This window comes from Suncus etruscus, chromosome 7 (genome assembly GCF_024139225.1).
Source record: "Suncus etruscus isolate mSunEtr1 chromosome 7, mSunEtr1.pri.cur, whole genome shotgun sequence".
NCBI lineage: Eukaryota > Metazoa > Chordata > Mammalia > Eulipotyphla > Soricidae > Suncus > Suncus etruscus.
In genome coordinates this window covers 120,896,083-120,912,244 of record NC_064854.1, presented here as the reverse complement: position 1 = coordinate 120,912,244, position 16,162 = coordinate 120,896,083, and the positions used below count along the sequence as shown (strand labels likewise).

The 16,162-nt window shown below is 42.6% G+C and overlaps 1 protein-coding gene across 1 annotated transcript in view; it reads left to right on the top strand.

The window, feature by feature from the left end:
- The window catches only part of SMARCC1 (SWI/SNF related, matrix associated, actin dependent regulator of chromatin subfamily c member 1), a 125,838-nt gene that overhangs the window by 27,240 nt on the left and 82,436 nt on the right, over positions 1 to 16,162 (top strand). The window contains exons 5-10 of the mRNA XM_049777334.1: positions 3,420 to 3,512; positions 6,024 to 6,093; positions 11,392 to 11,461; positions 12,056 to 12,131; positions 14,294 to 14,419; positions 15,794 to 15,915. Coding sequence (XP_049633291.1) covers positions 3,420 to 3,512; positions 6,024 to 6,093; positions 11,392 to 11,461; positions 12,056 to 12,131; positions 14,294 to 14,419; positions 15,794 to 15,915 — 557 coding nt within the window. The remainder of the gene's footprint in view (positions 1 to 3,419; positions 3,513 to 6,023; positions 6,094 to 11,391; positions 11,462 to 12,055; positions 12,132 to 14,293; positions 14,420 to 15,793; positions 15,916 to 16,162) is intronic.

Here is a 16,162-nt window from a genome sequence, read left to right as displayed (position 1 = left end):
GGTCCCTCCAAGCCAGGGGCAATTTCTGAGCACATAGCCAGGAGTAACCCCTGAGCATTACCGGGTGTGGCCCAAAAACCAAAAAAAAAAAAAAAAAGAAGATAAAGTAGTGCTGGAGCGATAGCACATCAGTAGGGTGTTTGCCTTGCATGCTGCCAACTCAGGACAGACCCAGGTTCAATCCCCAGCATCCCATATGATCCCCAAGCCTGCCAGGAGTGATTTCTCAGTGCAGGGCCAGGAGTAACCCCTGAACATAGCCAGGTGTGGCCCCAAACTAAACAAAAACAAAAGAATTAATATAAAACAAAAGTAAGGGTCAGTGAGATAATTGTTAGACCACATTCTGTGTGCACTCCTCTATGAAGTCACTTATGTTAGGCACCATAGGATTTGACTCTGGCACACTTTTGGAATGAGTATTACCTTTGAGGACTTGAATTTTACTGGGAGGGTCTGCACTGGTGGGTATGATCACAGATGAATTAAATAAGTTTTTGGAGGGTGCACACCCTGCAATTTAGGGTTTACTGATGGGTCTACTTAGAAGGACTCCTGGCAGGACTTGGGTTATCTTATGTGTTGCCAGGGATCACTCCAAATCTGTTGCCTCCAAAGCAAGTGCCCTACCAGCTGCACTAATTTTCTAGCCCAGAAATTTTTTTTTTTTTTTTTTTTTGGTTTTTGGGCCACACCCGGTAATGCTCAGGGGTTACTCCTGGCTATGTGCTCAGAAGTTGCTCCTGGCTTGGGGGACCATATGGGACACCGGGGGATCGAACCGCGGTCCGTCCAAGGCTAGCGCAGGCAAGTCAGGCACCTTACCTTTAGCGCCACCACCCGGCCCCGCCCAGAAATATTTTTATGGAATTGGGAAAAATAAAACTATAATCCAAAATTTTTGCTTTATAATTGTGTCAGGCATTGAAGCCTGGCTCTCATACATGCAATGCCTGTGCTCTACTCATAGTTGTTATTTGTCTTGTTTGTTTAGACCAGGGGTCCTCAAGACTTTTTTTTTTTGGGTCACACCCTGAAGCGCTCAGGGGTTACTCCTGGCTATACGCTCAGAAATCACCCCTGGCAAGCACTGGGGACCATATGGGATGCCGGGATTTGAACCATTGTTCTCCTGCATGGAAGGCAAACGCCTTACCTCCATGCTATCTCGCCGGCCCCTCATCAAGACTTTTTAAACAGAAGGCCAGTTCATTGTCTCTGACAGTCGAAAGGCTGGATTATAGTTTAAAAAAGCTATGAACAAATTTCTGTGCACACGGCATATATCTTATTTTAAGTTTAAAAAAAAAAAACAACGGGTGGCGGCAAAAACACCTGGTGGGCTAGATAAATGTCCTCAGCTAGCCGCAGTTTGAGGACGCCTAGTTTAGACCTATCTGGTGATGCCTAGGCATCCAGCCAGGTGCTGTGGAAAACCATGTGATGCTGGGATTGAGTCTGCCCCTCAAGCATGAAGCTGTATTCCAGCTCTTTGATTTCTCTCCTCAAGCCAGTCGTTATTTTTATTTATATATATTTTTGTGGGAGTTAATACTTGCCCTTGCTCAGAAACTCCTGTCAGCAGTATCCAAGGGATCAGGTAGTGCCAGGGATCAAGCCTAGGCTTCCCACAGGTAATGTACACCAGTCTGCTGAGCTTTCTGGTCTCAGTTTGGTGGTTTTGTTTTGGGGCCACTCCCTGTACAGGGGCTATTCTTGGTTCTGTGCTCAGGGGACTGTCCTTGTGGTGGTGGGCATTCAAACTGGGGTTGACCACTTGAAAGGCAGGTAGGTGCTTTATATCTTGTACCTTTTCCTGTCTTTATTTCTTTATTTGTTTTGGGGCCATACCCAGTGATACTCCTTTGTACTCCTGGCTCTGGATTTAAAGATCAATCCTGGGAAATTAAGGACATTGTATGGAATGACAGGGATTGGACCTGGATTGTCTGTGTTCATGACAAAACCCACTTTACTACTGCTCCAGCCCCTCGTCTTTATTTATTTTAATATTAAATTTTTTCTTTATTAGAAATGATTTATTTTGGATATTCAGCCATATCCAGTGGCACTCTAGGGTTACCCCATGGCTCTGTGCTCAGAAATTCCTCCTAGTAGATTTGGGGTTCATAGGGGAAGCTAAGGATCAAATCTGGTTGTCTCTGTGGAAGGCCAATATCCTCCTCACTGCTGCCACTGTCATTGGTTTTTGGGTCATGCCTGGCAGCACTCAGGTATTACTCCTGGCTCTACGCTCAGAAATCGCTCCTGGCAAGCCTGGTGGATCATATGGGATGCTGGGATTTGAACCACCGTCCTTTTGCGTGCAAGGCAAATGCCCTACCTCCATGCTATCTCTCTCTAGCCCCTCCCCCTGTTATTTATTTTTTTGGATCACACCCAGCAGTGCTCAGGGGTTACTCCTGGCTCTACTCTCAGAAGTCGACTTCTGGCAGGCTCGGGGATCATATGGGAATTCGGGATTAGAACCACCGTCATTCTGCATGCAAGGCAAATGCCTTACCTCCATCCTATCTCTCCCCCCAACCCCCTGTTATTTTTTATATACCTTATGGTTGATCCATAATGGGGTTTTTTGTTCATAATGAATGGTATACATGGAAACATTCTATTCAGCATAGTAAGTACAGTCAATTAAATTTTACAAGGAGGATAATATGTCAGTATAGGACCTTTTCTCAGGGCTCGGGCTGGAACTGGGAGGTGCTCAGGCAGGAACTGGGAGGTGCTCAGGCATCACTTTTGATGTTCAGGTGATTAGGGAGCGTTGAAGCTCAAACTTAAGTTGGCTTAATACAAGGCTGGGCCTTTCACTCTAGCCTCACAGTATGGGACTTCAATAGAAAAAGAAAAGTTCCTTTTGATCATGATTCTCAGCCTTTCTTGTCCAACTATATTGTCTTTCAGAAAAAGACTAGATTTTGTTTTGGTTTTGGTGGGGTGGGTTTGTGTCACACCCAGCTCTTCACTCAGAAATTACTTTTGCCTGTGCTTGAGAACCATAAGGGATACTAAGGATTGAACTGGGTCAGGTGCGTACAAATACCCTTTTGCTGTACTATTCCTCAAGTCCCTGAAAGTTGGGTATATAAAAGCCAAATAACTTTTATATCAAGGTAAGACATACATTCTCAAGAATTGGAATGATAATATAGTAAGAGTGTTTGCTTTGCACATGGCTAACCTAGGTTTGATCCTCAGTGTCCCATATGGTCCCCTGGTTCAACAGGCGTCATCCCAGAGCACAGAGCCCTGAGTAAACAGCCTGGTGTGGTTCAAAACCAAACAAAAAAAGATTTCTATTTGAGTGGTAGCTTTTGGTATTAGGAAAATGTATAAATAATGTTACGTTATTTCAAAAATGCGGAGAATTTCAAATCTATTCTTTTGTTTCTCAGAGTAATTGTCTTACCAGACCCAACATCTACCTCATTCCAGACATTGAACTGAAGTTGGCTAACAAATTGAAAGATATCATCAAACGGCATCAGGTAATAGATGTTTTGTGTACCATAATAGTATTTTTTTAAATACCTGCATTTAAATGAAAATTTACTCTGTAGCTTAAGTTCTTTTTCTCATTTTTTTTGGGGGGCCACACCCGTTTGATGCTCAGGGGTTACTCGTGGCTAAGCGCTCAGAAATCGCCTCTGGCTTGGGACCATATGGGATGCTGGGGGATTGAACCGTGGTCCTTCCTTGGCTAGCGCTTGCAAGGCAGACACCTTACCTCTAGCGCCACCTCGCCAGTCCCCTTTTTCTCATTTTAACTCTTAGTTTAGAGTAGTGTTTTTTCTTTTAGCACATTGAGCTATAATTGATACATAATATTTTGTACATTTGAGGTAGATAATGTGATGTTTAATACACATGGGTCTTTGGGAAGCTTTACTAAAGTCACTGGTATAGAGTCCTAGTTTTGTGGTGAATTGTGCTAATGTAGAATGCATAGACTACATGAGTGTTCTGGGTCACTGGATCCACAAAGTGAGAGTTGGTGATGCAGTTGTCTGTACATCAGATATTAACTTGAGGTAATACCACTTCCCTGGCTGTTTTGTATTTATATGGGGGGCTTTTAAAAACATGGATGTTTTAGTTTTTCAGAAGCTGTTAAATAGTTGTGATTCACATATGACAGGGCTATCTTCTCACATCTTTTTATCTCCTTTAAACATCTCTTTTATTTTGTTTTTGGGTCACACCCAGTGGTACTCAGGGATTACTCCTGACTCTGCTCTCAGAAATTGCTCCTGGCAGGCATGGTGGATGCTGGGAGTCGAACCAGAGTTTCTTGTGTTGGCCACATGCAAGGCAAATGCTACCTACCACTGTGCTATTGCTTCGCCCCTCCTTTAAACATCTTTTTTTTTTTTTTTTGGTTTTTGGGCCACACCCGGCGGTGCTCAGGGGTTACTCCTGGCTGTCCACTCAGAAATAGCTCCTGGCAGGCACGGGGACCATATGGGACACCGGGACTCGAACCAACCACCTTTGGTCCTGGATCGGCTGCTTGCAAGGCAAACACCGCTGTGCTATCTCTCCGGGCCCTCCTTTAAACATCTTTTGGGTATTACCATCTGTCAGTTTGTAACTATATGTGACAAATTTGGAAGCAAATTCATGCTTCCTTGGCAAACTGGCCAAGGAGATTTAGAAGGTAATGTTATGATACATCATTTGAGTGAAAGTTTATCCATCCTTAGGATTAGTTGAGAAGATTTAAGAACTTGTCATTGTTTACTGTAGGTTTTTTTTTTGGGGGGGGGGTCCACACTATGTGGTGCTGTTCAGTGCTTACTCCTGGCTCTCTGTTTAGGGATCACAACTGGTAGAGCTCGGAATTATATGTGGGAATGGAAATGGAACATAGGTCAACCACATGCAAGGCAAGAACCCTTACCTCCCGACAGTTGTTCCAGCTCAAAGTAAATATTTGTAGTAATGCTTATTTCAATGGGAGGCTTAGAATGGTCTTATTATACTATTGTTACTGAAAGGGTATCATGCATATCACTTTATCTCCATTTCTTGTCCAGAGTCATCATTTTCAACTATCATTGTCATGGTGTTCCCTCCTCTTTGCTAACCTAACTTCCCTACTAAAATAGCAAGCTTCCTGGGGCCAGAGAGATAGCATGGAGGTAGGGCATTTGCCTTCCATGTAGAAGGATGGTGGTTTGAATCCTGGTATCCCATATCGTTCCCCAAGCCTGCCAGAAGTAACCCTGAGTGCTGCTGGGTGTGACCCAAAAACCCAACCCCCCCCCAAAAAAAAATAGATAAATAAAATAAAATAGCAAGCTTCCTACCATGGATTAGTCCTCTTGGCCCTCATCTCTATTGTCTTTGGATATTAATATCATACTGTCTTTTTAAATATCCCACATATGAATGTGATCGTTCTATGTCAATCTCTTCCTCATTTTGCTCAGCCTAATACTCTTCATATTCTTCTATGTATAAGCAATTTTTATGATGTCATTTTTTTTTTTAAGTCATACCCAGCAGTGCTTAGGGGTTACTCTTGGCTCTATGCTAAGAAATTGCTCCTGGCAGGCTCGGAGGACCATATGGGATGCCGGGATTTGAACTACCGTCCTTTTGCATGCAAGGCAAACGCCCTACCTCCATGCTATCTCTCCGACCCCTCAAAGGCTGCTCTTGACTCTTCTTATGGATTGTGCCAATGCTGTGCCAGGATTGAGCAAGTTTCAATTGCATGCACAGCCAAGCACATTAATACTTACATTATCTCTGGCCCTGAAAGTAGATAATTTATTTTAAGAAGTGATTTTAAGGAGCAATTTCTGTGCACATAGTCAGGAGTAACCCCTTAGCGTCACCGGGTGTGGCCCAAAAGCCAAAAAAAAAAATTTTTTTTTAAAATGCAAGGGAATATTTAGAATGTCGAGGATCACAGGTTAGCTGTGATCAAAGCATACCTACTGTACTATTTCTTTAGCTTTTGCTTTAACTTTATTTATTCACTTGCTTTCCAGGGTACATTTACTGATGAGAAGTCAAAAGCTTCCCACCACATTTATCCATATCCTTCCTCACAGGAGGATGGTAAGTCAGTTTTGCTTGTGTACTAACTAATAAGCTTACTCTTCATTACTTCTTGTTCATGTGTTGGTTTTGGTTTTTGGACCATATGTGGCAATGCTCAGGATTACTTCTCGCTCTGTAGTCTGGAATTACTCCTGGCAGTGCTTGGGGATCAATATGAACAAGTACTTGCAAGTGTATCCAAAGCCCCCCTTTGTTAAAGTTTTATCAGTAAAGGCTTAAAAAATATAACTAATAAATTTTTTCCAGCATTAAATTTAGAGATTTAAGTTATACTTTTTTATTTTTAATTTTGTGATATCCAGATTTTAAACATTATATTGTTGCTTGTTATTATTTGGCTTTTAAGTCATGCATGGCATGTTATGTAGTAATTTGCCCCTTAGTTTGGTTTGGTTTGGTTTTAGGGCCACACTTGGTAGTACTTAGGGCTTATTCCTCCTGACTCTGCATTCAAGACTCACTCCTGGCAGATTTGGGGGACCATATTTATACTGGGGATCAAAGCTGGGTTCACTACATGCAAGACAGACACCCTATCCTCTGTTCTATCATTTCAGCCTACACTTTCATTATATTTTTGTGGCTTGAAAGTTAAGTATCACTGTTAGGAGCAAGAAATAATTGTTTAATCTTTTTTTTTTTTTTTGGTTTTTGGGTCACACCCAGCATTGCTCAGGGGTTACTCCTGGCTGTCTGCTCAGAAATAGCTCCTGGCAGGCACGGGGGACCATATGGGACACCGGGATTCGAATCAACCACCTTTGGTCCTGGATCGGCTGCTTGCAAGGCAAACGCCGCTGTGCTATCTCTCCGGGCCCTAATTGTTTAATCTTAGTTCACTAAAATTGTATATAATTTTTTTTTTGTTTTGTTTTTGGGCCACACCTGGCGCCGCTCAGGGATTACTCCTGACTCTGCTCTCAGAATTGCTTCTGGCTCAGGGGACCATATGGAATGCCAGGGATCGAACCCAGGACCATCCTGGGTCGTCTGCATGCAAGGCAGATGCCCTTCCATTCTACTATCACTCCAGCCCCTGTGTTTAAATTTTTGTTGTTGTTGTTGTTTTGGGTCACACCCAGCACCGCTCCAGGTCACTCCTGTTTCTGTGCTCAAAAATAGCTCCTGGCAGGCTCGGGGGACCATATGGGATGCTGGGATTCAAACCACCGTCCTTCTGCATGCAAGACAAACACCCTACCTCCATGCTATCTCTCTGGCCCCTCCTGTATATATATAATTTTTTAAGGATTTTAGGTATCAGAATGTAGGTTGTTTTCATCAGTTTAGTATGGGGGAGGGAACCCACCTAATTTTTGTTGGTCAGAGTTAAATATTGGTTTGTGCCCTGGGATCACGCCTGAAAGTGCTCAGGGAACCATATGTGGTCCAGGGGATTGAACCCAGCTTGACTACGTGCAATGAAAGCATCCTACCCATTGTACTATCTTTTCAGCTTAATTTTGTGGTATTGAAAGCTTATTTTACGTATTTTTATTTCTAGTCACAATTCCTAGCATTTCTTATATTGTGGGTAATTTTTTTGTTTTGTTTTGTTTTGTTTTTTGTTCACGCTCATTTGATGCTCAGGGGTTACTTCTGGCTATGCACTCAGAAATCACTCCTGGCTTGGGGGAACCATACGGGATGCAGGGTGATCAAACTGCGGTTCTTCTGACTAGTGATTGTAAGGCAGATACCTTACCTCTAGCGCCACCACTCCAGCCCCCACTGTGGTTAATTTTGGGGGGAGGTGGTGTTATTAGGAATTCAGCTCAGAGCCATTTACATAAGGCATGTGCTCTGCCATTTATACCTTACAATATGGGAAACCTCATTCTGCCTCTAATGTTTAGAATTCTGTTAATCCCCACTAGATGGAGGTGGTGGATATGTGCATGTTACAATACTGGTTCATTTGCTGACTTTCTGATTCTCTAATAAGGTTTATTTAAAACTTATAGACTGGGGCTAGAGCGGTTTTTTGGTTTTTGGGTCACACCTGGCAGCGCTAAGGGGTTATTCTTGGCTCTGCACTAAGAAATTGTTCCTGGCAGGCTCAGGGGACCATATGGAACACTGGGATCAAACCATCCTTTGTCATGGATCAGCTGCGTGCAAGGCAAATTCCCTACCTCTGTGCTGTATTTCTGGCCTCTAGACTGAAATTTTAGAAGAGAAAAATTTATTTAAAAAGATTTTGACCCGGGGGCCCGAGAGATAGCATGGAGGTAAGGCATTTGCCTTGCGTGCAGAAGGACAGTGGTTCGAAACCCGGCATCTCATATGGTCCCCAGAGCCTGCCAGGAGCGATTTCTAAGCATAGAGCCAGGATTAACCTCTGAGCGCTGCTGGGTGTGACCCAAAAGCCAAAAAATAGGGGCCGGAGAGATAGCGTGGAGATAAAGCATTTGCCTTGCATGCAGAAGGACGGTAGTTCAAATCCCGGCATCCCATATGGTTCCTCGAGCCTGCCAGGAGCCATTTCTGAGCATGGAACCAGGAGTTGCCTCTGAGATAGCCTATCTGGCTGGTCCGGGTTCGACCCCCAGCGGTTCATATGGTCCCTAGAGCACTACTTGGAGTAATTCCTGCATGGAGAGCCAATGTATATCACCGGGTGTGTGGCCCAAAAAGGGATAGGGAACATTAGAGATAGTATAGTGGTTAAGTCCTGGTTGGCAGCCTACCCAAATTCAATCTCCAGTACAAGTGGCCTGAGCCCTGCCATGTGAGCACTGCCAGATGTGCATAGAAACAAATACCCTGGGGCCGGGCGTGGCGCTAGAGGTAAGGTGCCTGCCTTGCCTGCACTAGCCTTGGACAGACTGTGGTTCGATCCCCCGGCTTCCCATATGGTCCCCCAAGCCAGGAGCAACTCTGAGCGCATAGCCAGGAGTAACCCTGAGCTTTACCGGGTGTGCCCCCCTCCAAAAAAAAAAAACCCAGAAACAAATACCCTACAGTTAGTCTTGATACCCACTAGTTCAATGTGTTAAAGAACCAGAAAGATAGAACAAAGATGTCTCACCACCGTAGTTCTCTAAGCATCACTAGGAACCACCTCTAAGAACTGAATTGGAAATAGCCAGATCCTGAATCCCCTCAAATGTGGCTCAAAAACAAAACTTGACACAAAAAAAACATGTTAATGATAATGTAGAGAAATTCACAGGGCACAGATGGGATTGTAAATTGGTGCAGCTATTTTGGGAATCATGTTGATTTTTGTCTCAAAATGCTAAAAGATAATTAGCATATAGACTTAACAGTTGCACATTCAACTATGGATATGAGAGACTTGAAGATTACATCCACATAACTTAAATTCAGATTATCATAATGTTATAAGGAAAGGTCCACCAGATTTAGATTGGCTAAACAGAAGGTGGTTTATCCATCTAATAGAATGTAACTTGGTTATAAAAGGTAATAATAAAGTCTTAGCAGTGTGACAAAATAGACGTCCCTGTCAGACTTCGTTTTTTTTTTTTTTTTTTTTTTTTTTTGTTTTTTGGGCCACACCCGTTTGACGCTCAGGGGTTACTCCTGGCTATGTGCTCAGAAATCGCCCCTGGCTTGGGGGGACCATATGGGACGCCGGGGGATCGAACCGCGGTCCTTCCTTGGCTAGCGCTTGCAAGGCAGACACCTTACCTCCAGCGCCACCTATCCGGCCCTGTCAGACTTCGTTTTACCACAGAGACATCAACAATGTTTATTACTCAGAAAATTCATAAACCATCACAACACTACGTCAACCGCAAAAGATTCCATTTTTGTTTCCTTCTGGAGTTTCAAGGAACTTGTTCATTAGTTCTCTCTTTATACTTTAACCTATGCAGTGTGCACTGACCAACACTGAAATGCAGTTACCTAGTTTGAAACTATAAATTTAATCAATCAACTATTTATACAAATTTCACTTACATTTTTGGTAAGGATCTTAAAATATCTGCTTTCACTGATTACTTGCAGTGTGGTCAGGAGAACTATATAAACTAATAAATAGATGAAAGAGAAATAGCAGTAGGTGCCAGAGAGATCGTACCAGAGGTAAGAGGACACTTGTACTACATACCAACCTCCTGTAGTTTGATCCTCGTTACTGCATTTAGTTCTCCAGTGACCCAGGGATCACTCCTAGGCATATAACTGGAATAGTTTTGGGCATCACAGCTATGACCAATCATTTCCCTCTTTCCAAATAAATTGCTGAAACTGTTACTACTGGTGATTACTTTGATACAGTACTGTGAGATTCTATAGATAGCAGAGAAAATGGGTCCAGAGGAAGATGTACAGTTGGTAGGAAGAAGTAAAGCTTTCATCAAGGAGATGATGCAAAACAGACCTTGAAAGGTGTGTAGTGAGGCATAGAAAGAGGGAAAGAAAGACTTTTTATTTATTTATTTTTGACACATCCCGTGACGCTCACAGGTTACTCCTGGCTCTGTGCTCAGAAATAGCTCTGAGCTTGGGGGACCATATGGGATGCCGGGGATCCAACATGGGTGCGTCCTGGGTCAGCCGCATGCAAGGCAAATGCCCTACCTCTGCTATCACTTCGGCCCCAAGACTTTTTTAAATTTTTCTAAGAAAGACTATGTACCATGAGGAAGTAGTACTACCATGGTTGTGATTCGGGTGGACATGAGAGAAACTGACCAGTGAGTAGGGAGCAGTGTGTGCTTTACTGCAGTGCCATGTTGATTCAACCAACTGCAGTTGGTTTTGGTTTGGGATTTGTTTGTTTGTTTTTGGGTCACACCCTGCAATGCTCAGGAGTCACTCCAGGCTCTACTCTTAGAAGTTGCTCCCGGCAGACTCAGGGATCATATGGGATGCTGGGATTCAAACCGGGGTCCGTCTTAGGTTGGCCATGTGCAAGTCAAATGCCTTACCACTGTGCTATTGCTCTGGGTCTGCAATTGGTTTTTATCAAAAGTGAGAGATAGGGGCCTGAGAGAGAGCACAGTGTAGGGCGATTCCTTGCACACAGTCGACCCAGGGCAGCCATCCCAGGATGGATGGTGGTTCCAATCCCTGGCACAGAGCCAGGAGAAACCCCTGAGCGTTGAGCCTCGGGTATGACCCAAAAACAAGCAAAAGTGAGAGATAAGTAGATCTAGAATGAAGCTCACCCTGACAACACAGATTGTGATACTTCCCTTTAATTGAGTCAATTAAAGCATCTTGTTTTGTTTGTTTGAAAATTAAAAAAAAATTCTAAGTAAAAGTTATATCTAAATAACTATTTTTAGCTTGACGAACTATTTTCTTTGTCATTTTCAGAAGAATGGTTGAGACCAGTGATGAGAAAAGACAAGCAGGTGTTAGTGCATTGGGGGTTCTACCCAGACAGGTAATGTACTTGTATTTTGAGATTTGCAACAACATTCTTGTCATTACAAGTTAGAGTTGTTGATATATAGGTTGCAAATGTTTAATGCGATTTTTTGTGATTTTTTTTCTTACTAATGCGATTTTTTATTGCGAATATTCGGTATGAAGACACTGAGTTTACGAACTAATGAACTAGATAAGATCATTGCAGAAGCGCAAACCTGAGTTTGCTTCTCATGTTAATATTTGGAGAAGACAGATTGGTTATGGGTTTTTTTTGGTACTTTGGGGGGGTCCACACCCAGTTATGCTCAAGGGGATAGTGAGTAGAAGAAATACCAGTTGATGGTATGTGTTGAAGGCTAAGTGAGCAAAGTGCTTTGAGAAAAATTAACAGCTTGTTAGAATTCTGTGGACTAAATTTTGAAATTAGGGATTAACAAACATGATGATTAGTGAGTTTTATAGAACAATTTTCTTGTCAATGATGGTAATTAAAGTTTTTGACAAATACTGGATTCTGATAGTGTTGTATCTTAATCTATGGTTAAAGTATTTGTAATGTATGAATTTTGATTCTAACTTGCTTTTGCTTATTTCTATATCTTTATAGCTATGATACATGGGTCCATAGTAATGATGTTGATGCAGAAGTTGAAGATCCACCAATTCCAGAAAAGCCATGGAAGGTGAATATTTAGTGTTTGGGGAGGATCACCTTACTCAGCACTGCAGTAGTATTTTCTCCAGTTGGTGGTGAGGTTGGATATAACAGAGTCCACCAGGTTACACATAGTTGTGCTTATGTACACATAAGTTCATGTGTTTGACACATTTGTGCTATCTCTGTGGCCCTGAAAGATCCTTAATTTTCATTTTATTAACAACTTTTCTTTCTTCCTTTCTTTTCTTTTCTTTTCTTTTCTTTTCTTTTCTTTTCTTTTCTTTTCTTTTCTTTTCTTTTCTTTTCTTTTCTTTTCTTTTCTTTTCTTTTCTTTTCTTTTCTTTTCTTTTCTTTTCTTTTCTTTTCTTTTTTTTGGTTTTTGGGTTACACCTGGCAGTGCTCAGAGTTTACTCCTGGCTCTACGCTCAGAAATTGTTCCTGGCAGGCTAGGGGGACCATATGGGATGCTGGGATTAGAACCACTGTCCTTCCGCATGAAAGGCAAATGCCCTACCTTCATGCTATCTCTCCAGCCCCTTAATAACTTTTCTGAACTGTTTTCCACAATAATTATTTTTGTTTTCTTCTTTTTCTTTTTTGGGTTTTTTTGGGCTACACCTGGCAGCACTCAGGGGTTACTTCTGGCTTGATGCTCTGAAATCACTGGGGACCATATAGGATGCTGGGATTCGAACCACTGTCCTTCTGCATGCAAGGCAAACGCCTTACCTTACTGCTATTTCTCCAGCCTGCAGAATCCTTTTTAAAGTATACTTTAAGGTTGTTGTAACTGTTGCAGAGCTCCTTTGAATTATTGAGATGTTGGTTCCACCTATGGCACTGCAAAATAATATTTTTGTTTGTTTTGTTTTTGGGTACACACCCGGCAGCACTCAGGGAATTTTAAGTAGGGGCCGGACAGAGAGCACACTGGTAGGGCCTTTGTCTTGCAATCGGCCGATCCAGGACGGATCGTGGCTCGAATCCTGGCATTTCATATGGTACTCTGTGTCTGCCAGGAGCGATTTCTGTGCGCAGAGCCAAGAGTAACCCCTGAGCACTGCTGGTGTGACCCCAAAACCAAAAAAAAATTTTTTTTAAGTAAATAATAAATTAAAAGTTGAAAATAGCTTAGATTGATGTTCTCTCTCTCTCTCTCTCTCTCTCTCTCTCTCTCTCTCTCTCTCTCTCTCTCTCTCTCTCTCTCTCTCTCTCTCTTTCTTTCTCTCTTTCTTTCTCTCTTGGTTTTTGGGTCACACCTGTAGCGCTCAGGGGTTACTCCTGGCTCTATGCTCAGAAATCACTCCTGGCAGGCTCACGGGACCATATGGGATGCAAGGCAAACACCCTACCTTCATGCTATCTCTTCGGCCCCTAGACTGATGTTCTTAGTGTATACAAGATAATGAGGGGGCTGGAGAGATAGCATGGAGGTAGGGCGTTTGCCTTTCATGCAGGAGGTCATCGGTTCGAATCCCAGCGTCCCATATGGTCCCCCGTGCCTGCCAGGAGCAATTTCTGAGCATGGAGCCAGGAATAACCCCTGAGCACTGCCGGGTGTGACCCAAAAAAAAAAAACCACAAAAAAAAAAAAAAAAAAAAAAAAAAGATAATGAGAATTCAGGGTCTGGAGTACTATCAAAGCAGGTGGGATATTTGTTTTGTACATGGCCGAACAGGGTTTGATCCGCAGCATCACATATGGTTTCACAAATCTGCTAGGAGTAACCCCTGAGTGCTGTTAGATGTTAGGGACCCCCCCCCCCCCCCAACAAAAAGATACTGAGAATTGAAGACATGAGTACAAGTGTTTAGTTTCTTGTCTTTGTGGTATGGTCTTTAGTTTTTTTTTGTTTTGTTTTGTTTTTTTTTTTTTTTGGTTTTTGGGCCACACCCGGTAACGCTCAGGAGTTGCTCCTGGCTATGTGCTCAGAAGTTGCTCCTGGCTTGGGGGACCATATGGGACACCGGGGGATCGAACTGCGGTCCGTCCAAGGCTAGCACAGGCAAGGCAGGCACCTTACCTTTAGCGCCACCGCCCGGCCCCAATATGGTCTTTAGTATGTGTGTGCTTGGTTTTCAAACCCTGGATCTCAAACATGCAAAGCATGTTCTTTCCTTTGTTTTAAAAGAATTTTAAATACTTTTTAATTATTTCATTATATACTGTGTATTGTTTTCTTTTAGGTTCATGCAAAATGGATTTTGGACACAGATGTTTTCAATGAATGGATGAATGAAGAGGATTATGAGGTGGATGAGAATAGGAAACCTGTGAATTTTCGTCAGCGAATTTCAACAAAGAATGAAGAGGTACTTGGTTTGATATCATTTTTCTCTACTTGTTTTTGATTTTTGGCTTCAAGTTATCAAAATGTTTAAATTGATAAGTGTTACACACCAGTTAAAGTGCATTAGCCATCACATATATGTTACCAAATAACTGAATTTTATTAGGAATCCTGTTCTCCCCCAAAATAGGACCTAAATATCTATAAACATTGCGATTTAAAAATGCTTTATACGTGCTGTTGCCTAAGTAGTAGCACAGCAGCAGGGCACTTGCCTTGCACGTGGTTGACCCACATCAACCCAGATTCGATTCCTAGCACTTGTATAGTTCCCCAAGCTGCCAGGAGCGATTTCTGATTGCAAAGCCTGGAATAATTCTTGAATGCCATCAGGTGTGCCCCCAAAAACAAAAACAAAAAAACCTTATTGTTATTATAATTGTTATGCATAATAATATATTAATACTATATATGCAGTTACATGAGCTGTTATCCCCAGTCCTTTGTATTACAGTTTTCTTAAAAATCTTTGATTTACAAACTTTGTACTTTTGTTTTGGGGTCAAACTTGGTGGCGCTCAGGGGCTACAGCTGGCTCTGTGTTCAGTGATCCTCCTGGTAATACTCTCGGGGGCCCTATGCAATGTCAGGATCAAAACTAGGCTTGCAGAGCCCACAGTCACATTCTACGCAAAGTTCCTTCACCTTTGTATTAGTTCTATTCCCAATGTAAAGTATGGTCCTTTTTTTTTTTTTTTTTTTTTTTTTTTTTTTCGTTTTTTTGGGCCACACCCGGTGACGCTCAGGGATTACTCCTGGCTATGCGCTCAGAAGTCGCTCCTGGCTTGGGGGACCATATGGGACACCAGGGGATCGAACCGCGGTCCATCCAAGGCTAGCGCAGGCAAGGCAGGCACCTTACCTCTAGCGCCACCGCCCGGCCCCCCTTATACCTATTTTCAGCCTGTGATTTTCTTTTTTTTTTTTTGGGTCACACCCGGCGTTGCTCAGGGGTTACTCCTGGCTGTCTACTCAGAAATAGCTCCTGGCAGGGACGGGGCACCATATGGGACACCGGGACTCGAACCAACCACCTTAGGTTCTGGATTGGCTGCTTGCAAGGCAAACACCGCTGTGCTATCTCTCCGGGCCCAGCCTGTGATTTTCTTAGTAAAATTTCCTCACATACATTCTTTTTTTTTTTTTCCTCACATACATTCTTAATTTGCCAGAAAAGGTCTCTGAACTGCTGTGGTTCAGGATGTTTTATAAGAGTCCTGAGCTAGTGAATGTGTTAGAAACAAACAGTATAAAATATCACCTTTGGACAGAGTTTATAGAAGCTGAGAAGTAAGTAAAGCTGGTTGATAATTTATTTCGATTTCCTTTTTCCTAGCCAGTCAGAAGCCCAGAGAGAAGAGATAGAAAAGCGTCAGCAAATGCTCGAAAAAGAAAACATTCACCTTCCCCACCGCCGCCCCCTCCCACAGAATCTCGGAAGAAGAGTGGGAAGAAAGGGTAAGCGCTGTAGCATGAGCCAGACATTAAATCAAACACAACATATTACCTAGTTTCATTTACATTGCAAGTTGTTTTGATAGAAAGCTTAGACTTGATTGATAGTCTTTGATTTCATAGTTCTTCCATAACCTCGTGGTAGTCATATTTCATATTTCTTTCTTTCTTTTTTTTTTTTTGGTTTTTGGGCCACACTCGGCATTGCTCAGGGGTTACTCCTGGCTGTCTGCTCAGAAATAGCTCCTGG